The sequence below is a fragment of the Branchiostoma belcheri genome, unplaced genomic scaffold, assembly GCF_001625305.1.
Source record: "Branchiostoma belcheri isolate BF01 breed outbred unplaced genomic scaffold, Haploidv18h27 scaffold562, whole genome shotgun sequence".
Classification (NCBI taxonomy): domain Eukaryota; kingdom Metazoa; phylum Chordata; class Leptocardii; order Amphioxiformes; family Branchiostomatidae; genus Branchiostoma; species Branchiostoma belcheri.
The window spans coordinates 1-7,737 of NW_017804201.1; the positions used below are offsets into that span (position 1 = coordinate 1).

At 38.9% G+C, this 7,737-nt stretch overlaps 1 protein-coding gene and 1 long non-coding RNA gene across 2 annotated transcripts; both read right to left on the reverse strand.

Annotated features, from left to right (window-relative positions):
• Window positions 1-83: 83 nt before the first annotated feature.
• On the reverse strand, window positions 84-1,649 carry LOC109481596. Its single transcript, XR_002140914.1, has 3 exons — window positions 1,516-1,649; window positions 1,203-1,312; window positions 84-140 (listed from the first exon to the last, which is right to left on the reverse strand). It is a non-coding gene; the product is annotated as an uncharacterized LOC109481596 (long non-coding RNA).
• Window positions 1,650-4,694: 3,045 nt separating this feature from the next.
• LOC109481598 (huntingtin-interacting protein K-like) lies at window positions 4,695-6,636 on the reverse strand. The gene is made up of 4 exons (XM_019784184.1): window positions 6,415-6,636; window positions 6,092-6,147; window positions 5,722-5,773; window positions 4,695-5,343 (listed from the first exon to the last, which is right to left on the reverse strand). The coding sequence occupies exons 1-4, from the start codon at window positions 6,592-6,594 to the stop codon at window positions 5,248-5,250; spliced, it is 384 nt and encodes a 127-aa protein (XP_019639743.1). The 5' UTR covers window positions 6,595-6,636; the 3' UTR covers window positions 4,695-5,247.
• Between the last annotated feature and the right edge of the window lie 1,101 nt (window positions 6,637-7,737).

Here is a 7,737-nt window from a genome sequence, read left to right on the forward strand (position 1 = left end):
AAAAAAAAAAAAAAAAAAAAAAAAAAAAAAAAAAAAAAAAAAAAAAAAAAAAAAAAAAAAAAAAAAAAAAACCTGGCGGCGGAACTGTAGAGCCTTCAGGGCGGCCACCTCGCCGTGGGTACCGGGCGGCCCGCTGCGGACTGAAGCCAAACAAGCGATTAGCCTGGGTGCCAGACTGTTGTCAGGGCGTAGTATACGTACAGACTATTAGTAACTCCTCAGCTCCAGGCTAGCCGTGGTGCTAGACTATTTTCAGGGCCAGTTTACAGGCTAGATCCAGGGTTAGCCTGGGTGCCAGACTGTTGTCAGGGCGTAGTATACGTACAGACTATTAGTAACTCCTCAGCTCCAGGCTAGCCGTGGTGCTAGACTGTTTTCAGGGCCAGTTTACAGCCTAGATCCAGGGCTAGCCTGGGTGGCAGGCTGTTTCCTGGCCCAATATACAGGCTATCTCCTAGGATTAGCCCGAGGGCCAGGCTGTTGCCTGGGCCAGTATACAGGCTAGCTCCTCGGCTCCAGGGCTAGCCTGAGTGCCAGACTGTTACCTGGGCCAGCATAGAGCATAACACCTCCGCTCCAGGGCGAGCCTGGGTCAGTATACGCCCCATGTTTACTCAACCAAAGAGGTTTAAACCTCCTTGACTCAACCTTGCATCAGAAAAACTATAATATATTATTAAGTAAGTTCGACTTCTCGATACTGGCCCTGGCAACAGTCTGACATTCAGGCTAGCCTTGAAGCCGAAGAGCTAGCCTGTATACTGCCCTTGACAACAGTATGGCATTCAGGCTAGTCCTGGAGCTCAGAAGCTTCCCTGGGTGTCAGACTGTTGCCAGGGCCAGTATCGAGAAGTCAAACTTACTTAATAATATATCATAGTCTTTCTGATGCAAGGTTGAGTCAAAAAGTCAAGGAGATTTTAACCTCTTTGGTTGAGTAAACATCATTAGATAAGCCAGGCAAATTATGTCCCGAGTACGTGTCGAGGACACTTCAACCAATGGCCGCCATTAAATGACTCAGCGTTTCTTAAGTCCTTTTTTTATTTCTTACAACCAAAATCCGTTCAAGAATTAAGAAAAGTACTTAAATGACAACCCCACACATACTTGATGGTGAAGAAAAGCAGTTTGCTTTAATCTGCAAGCAGACTATGTTGTGTATACGTTTCTCTCAAGAATGAAAAAAATGCTGTTCTCACCCAGGTTCCGACTGTTGCCATTCCTAAGGAAGCTGTCTGCAGTCAACATCTCAGACGAGAGAAGCAGAACGACAAGAAGCAAAACCAGCGTCGTTTTCATCGTGCTATGACTGAAAATCAGACGATATTTACGTTTACATTTATTAGAGACGCTCTGTAAGTACGTACTATTCGTACGCTGTTTCACTAGTAACAGGGAAGAAGTACGCACATACCGTAGTGGACAAATATGCACAAAAGAGCTGAAACGGACAATTTCACTTCACTAAAGACGGCCTAATACTTAGCATCGTACAAATGGGCATGTACTTACTTTTCTGGGGGAGGGAAAATCAAATAAAAAGTAGAAGAAAGTCGTGTTTAAACCCAAATCTGTGGAGTATTTGTTACTGTGACAACCTGTAGGCAGGACTCAATCTGTGGTTATATAAGATAAAAATGCGGATGGACCTGTTTTCTGAGTTATGGGGGCACACACCAGTTTATTTTGGGTCTCAATTCGATTCTACATACCCTCAACTCTAGCGACCGTCTCTCTCAGGAAATACCTCTTAAGCCAAAACACTGTGTTTGCAAATGAAGGATATCGCTCTAGCTACGAGAACAATAGAATTTCAATTTCTTTTACTTCTCACATTTTAGTAAATTTTAGGGGAAAAAAATAATTTTTCGATGAAAATTGATGCCAAAATTGGCCATTTTCAGGTGGAATTAGACCCATCACCCAGAAATTAGCCACTAATATGACTTATATGGTCGGAAAGAGAAACCCTTATGTATTATTAAGAAAAGTATAAATAAAATCCTAACACTGAGATTATCACAATTGCCCGTTGCTCGAGGCATAGCGACAGCACCCCCAGAACGCATACAACGCATATCTAGGTCAAACCGAAGCACCGCCCTGAAGGCGGAAGGACACCCTGAAGTAAGCCTCGGGCCCGAAATCAATTTATGTAGACACGGTTTTCAAAATGTTTGGCTAAACCCAACAGTTGACGCCAAGCATTTTGGAAACGTGTTCAAACAACGTCTGAAAGACACGTTTGTTTCTGGCTGGAGGCAAGAAATAAGAAATTACAATAAACTGCAAACCTATTCTAAATTCAAAACGGACTTCACTTTTGAGAAGTACCTTTCATCAATCCAAAATAAATCATTTGTTGCTAACATAACCAAATTGCGAATCAGTGCACATTGTTTAGAAATAGAAAAAGGTCGTTATAAGAATGTACCAGCCACTCAGAGACGCTGTCCTACATGTAAACATACTGTTGAAGATGAATGTCACTTTTTATTATCTTGTCCCATGTATACTGAAGAAAGGTTGACACTTATGAATATGATTTCTTGTAACTCAAACATTACCTTACCTAAGACAAGCTCAGATACTTTTAATTTACTGATGTCATGTCCTGAACCAATATCCTTGTATATAGGCCAATTCATATCCTCTACTCTTCAGAAAAGAAACAATATCATCTGTGACACCTTGAACTGATGTTAACATTGTATCCATGTTCCATATATATTGTATAATTCATTACTCACAATTATAGGGTAGCGTTAGAATAAGGTATCTAGAAGTAGATTTTAGTATTGTTGTTATATTTTGATTTAAACACTTGCCATACATTGTATCCATTGCAATTGTTGCGCAATAAAGATTGATTGATTGATTGATTTTCACCCAAAACACGCCACTTCTTACACTTTCCAGCCATGTTATTAGTTAATACCATTTTGCAGCAGATTATGAGAAATGTAAACTCAAACATGAACCATCGGAACCCCTTCGTCGCTTTTTTTCCGGCCGGTTGTATAACGCCCAGCGCCCCCCCCCACATGTATTAGGCATTTTAGCTGTAGTTAAGTACCAGTAGTTGCCATACTTTATACACTTGTTGTGCAATTAAGTTTTGTTAACCAACTGATCTCTAAAAATCACTCAGTGACTGAGAAGGGCCGAGGACACCCATCATATCTTGCTGCCGTAAATGTCATTCCAAAGCTTGCATAGTTACTGGGCGACTAAGAGATACTTGTCAAGAACAACAAATATATACCTCACTGCTTCAATACCTTTATTGTTATTGGTAACTGATAAAATTAACGTATCAAAATGATACATTAGTGGACTTTGAATTTCACAAATGTCAATTTTAACCATGTCTCTGCTGTGACCATGTATTTCCACTACTATGGATGTAAGCTTCAATAGGGTTAAACATGCAAAATCGAAAAAAAAATGTTTGTAAAGGTAATACAATAACATTGCTGGTATACCAATGACTGGTGTGTAGTGTCACATGGGCTGGAAATGCAGGTACTGTAATTCACTTTTTTCTTCACAATAGCAAAATTTCATGAACACGGACATGTTTACATAAGGCCACAGCAAGTAAATTTTATGGATGACATCCTCCGCAGACTCCAAATCTAATGCGAGCGGGCGAAAAAAAACAAGGCGGGCCAAAAAAACAAGGTTCCTACATTCTCAAATTTTGACTCAATAATTGTACAAATGGTTTTGATTCAGTGAGAACATCACATATACATATGATATGTGATACAGCCAGTATCACATATCACTGCATCAAAGTAAAAAAACAAAACATTTAATCAAAGTCTTTTCTTGTCTCCTGTCTTCATAGTTATCAGCCATTCACGTTCTGGCATGGCAACAGACATATTTGCCCATTTTCGGCATGTTGACCACTGTCAGAGGGCAACAAAATGTCTTGTTTTTTTCCCAAATCAAGCGAAAATTAATGCGCGCGCTGATGTCATCCATTAAAATTACTTGCTATGGCCTAACTTAAAATTCAAAGTGGCAGTAAATGAAGGGATGTCTTATCAGTATTGTATCAGATTGAAGATGAGTAAGTAATATTTGCCACACAGAAGATCACACTACTGGTTGAGAAATGTTCTGTTGCCATCGGCTGTTGCATTTGAGAACTTACATGGGTGTTACGTCAGCCTTTTCTCTACCAGAGATCACAGTCTTTGTTCTAAACTGTCTTCGTACATTTTGCCTTCCTAAATGTTGCCTATGACTTCTGCATGACAGGGATATGTTTATTGTACAAAAACAGAGCTGATAACAAGGACTGCTTGTGATACCATTATACATCAATGTACAAAATACTTTTTTGAACCAGACTGCCCAGTAGGCAACCTATGGCAAAAATTAGGTTGCCCATCAGAATTTTAGGTTGCCCCACCTATAACTAGTATAGGTTACTGCTTTCCACAAATTAAGTAATGTTGCATATGCCTTTAACAATATTTCTAACAGCCTTTAGTTAACTGATACTAGTAATAGCCATTAATACCTAAAATTAAAAAGCATCTGCCGGATACAGTGGTGCAAGCCAAGTGGGCATGATTTGGGGGGGGGGGCATTCTTAAAATTCAGGTAGCACACTGGGCTACCTAGGTTCAAAAATAGGTTGCCCCAAGTAAAATTTGGGGGAACCAGGTATTTGCACGCTGTACATAAACACCCCATCCCTTGAAACACAAATCAAGTCGCTTCCTAGTTGGTCCATACCACATCATCTAGACCAACAAACTCACCAATCCTATATGGGAATGTGTTGGCTTGTTTTCAGATTGAAGCTGTTTGGAAATACTGTTGTTGCTGTACTTGTTTAACGTCTAATATCTCACTAGATGTGGTCTCTTGGTGCTGGTTTGCGCATGGTTCAGTTCAGAGTCTCTAGGTTTTTAACTCTTGGGGCCTAAATGATAGGTATGTGTGACAGACCATGACAGTAGAAGAACAAAAGTGAATGTCAATGAACAGATCATTTCACTTTCAAACAGGCATAATTTTCAATCTGAAACAACCTTTAAAACAAAGCTGACGCCCTCCTATGTGGAACTGGTAGCTATGTTTTGTGGTGGTTTGGGTAAACTAGGAAGCGATTTGTCTGATTTGAATGTTTGAATCTGAATTTGGCAGTAGTTGATTGGACAGGGTGACAGAGAAGATAGCTGTTCTCAGTTGTTGATTGGATAAAGGAAAAGACAGTTGTTCTCAGTTGGTGAGGGAAATGAGAGCCTTGACGATGTCACCCTGGTGTTCTCTCAACGTTCGCTCCGCAACCAGCTTCGTCACCTCCAGCTCCGTCATCTGTCAATCAAATCAAAATAAACAATAAACATCAAGTCCTGAAAGGCTTGAAAGTTTATCTCTGTTTGGTAGTACTTGGTGTAGTACAGAGTTAAAATTAGGTTGTGGCTATCCTCAAATTACACCCCATTCAATGTTATTTTCTAGGTACACAATGTACTAATTTTCACCTGAGTACACACATATACACACTTTTTTCTTCTCTCTCTCTCTCTCTCTCACACACACACACTAATAGTATATACTGTACACATACGCATACACATACATGCACGCAGTACACACACACACACTCACACACACACACACACACACATCTCAAAGCTACAGCTGACTGCATGTCTTTTTAAAGATCTCCATGTAACAATGTATACTCACAATCAATTCAACATCCTCCTTCCGGATCACAACTTTGGCTAGTTCTCTTTCTCTGTGGAGAGAGAAGAAAATTTATCAAATACATGTAAAATCCAAATAAGGGCATATCTACAGACTCAATCAATGCCTAAATATGGGCATATACTGCAGGTTACTTAGTATCTTTTTTTATCGCACACAATACTATGCATTTGTACATCATCATGAAATGTTCACAGTGGTTTCATTTTTGTTTTTTCATAATGATTTCTCCAACACCAGGAATATGTTTTTTTATGTACTATAGAATTGCTTCAAGTGCAAACTTAGACACAGTAAAACCATATGAATCTATTATCGTCATCTATTATAATACATAGATTGTGCTCACCTGCTTGCTTTTTTGCTTCTTTCTTCTGACGTTTTCTGATTCACTAAACTCATAGCCTGTAAAACAAGAGCAACCCAAAAACACGTGTCATTCTATCTAATCATTTGGAATTTATCCATACCAATATGGCGTTGTTTGCTCTTAGATTATGGAAAATATTGTTGTTGGACTTGTTTAATGTCTAATATCTCAGTAATCGTAGTATGTTGGGTTTCGCTCGGTTCAGTTGAGAGTCAATTTAACGCTGTAAGAATAATTTTACTCTTGGTGACTTGCGTGATCACGAAACATAAAGGGGGAGGGGGGCGAACACATGCGCTCACATTTTGGATGCTTTCTGTGGAAATCTCCTTCTCCTCTGCGTAGTCGGTAACCTTCTCTAGATCCGCGGCGGCTTCCGAGTCCTGCTTCTTCTTCTTCTCCTTCTTATCGGGCTGAACATTTTCCTCCTCGCCGTCCAATTCATGATCGTGCTCGTTTTGTGTAGGCTTCGACGTCGCCATCTTGGGTTGACAATGTGCTTTGCGGCTCTGTCAGAGGTTTTCAGTATCGTGATGCGTTAGTTATATTCGCAAAATTCAACAAAAGAAAAATCACCTAGGATATTTATCAATCATAACAAATATTGTATCTATGTTTGAACCAGGAATTTATACTTTTAAGGGTAACTAACAAGCTTCCTTTGCAAAATGCGTGCTCCTATAACCTTCAACATAGCCTTACTTGTTGCAGTGGAATTTGACCTTTGGTCGATACCACTTGATTTGAAAGGGAGAAATTATTTCTTTCGTTGGTAAAAATTTTCAAGAAAAGAAACAATAAATATAATTTTGTTTTAGTTTTGTAAATTCTATATGATTTTTTTATACTTAAACTTTTTATTCTTAAACGTTATGATATTTCTTCACAGAAGGTTGTATTTTGAACGAGAACGTTAGAATATGGACTACTCTGGTGACCTAACATTCTGGCGGGAAACTGAAAAGAACCAAGCGTGGAGACAGTCTGGTTGTCAACACCATTATTTCTGTCAACAAACGTCCAAGTTTGGTATTTTGCCACTTCATACAAAGTTGAAGTAAAGGTAAGTCTATATTTAGCTGACTAGGACGCTCGAAACGTGAAGTAAACAACGCTGTAAAAGTAAACAAGTCTGCAATCTCAGCGAGGGAGGGGGGGGGGGCTTTAAATTACAGCAAAACAGCTAGCTAATGTGCCAGTGTTAGGTATCCTATCCTGAAATTTTGTCCTCCAGTTTTTTCCCTTAACGGTTTGGGTTAACTTTTGTATACTATAATGTTGTCAAAACGGTATATAGAATAAAACCATTTACACACGCATGTACGAGTATATGATACACATAATTATTCTCATATTTAGAAATAACTAATAGTTTAGCAGTCTTGCTGCCTTTTGTTTAAAATTTAAAGTTCCGTTTAATTAAGTGAGTAGCCTACACAGTAAATTGTCATATGGCAAGGACTACTAAATAGTGTTAGTAATAGTTGAACACATATAATATAACATGGCATTTGTGAACTGGATCATAATCTTTAACAAGCTTCCGATACATCTTTAACATACGGTAATTTTTATTTACATTGCATATTATTAACACATATTAAGCATTACCACTTCAATCAACT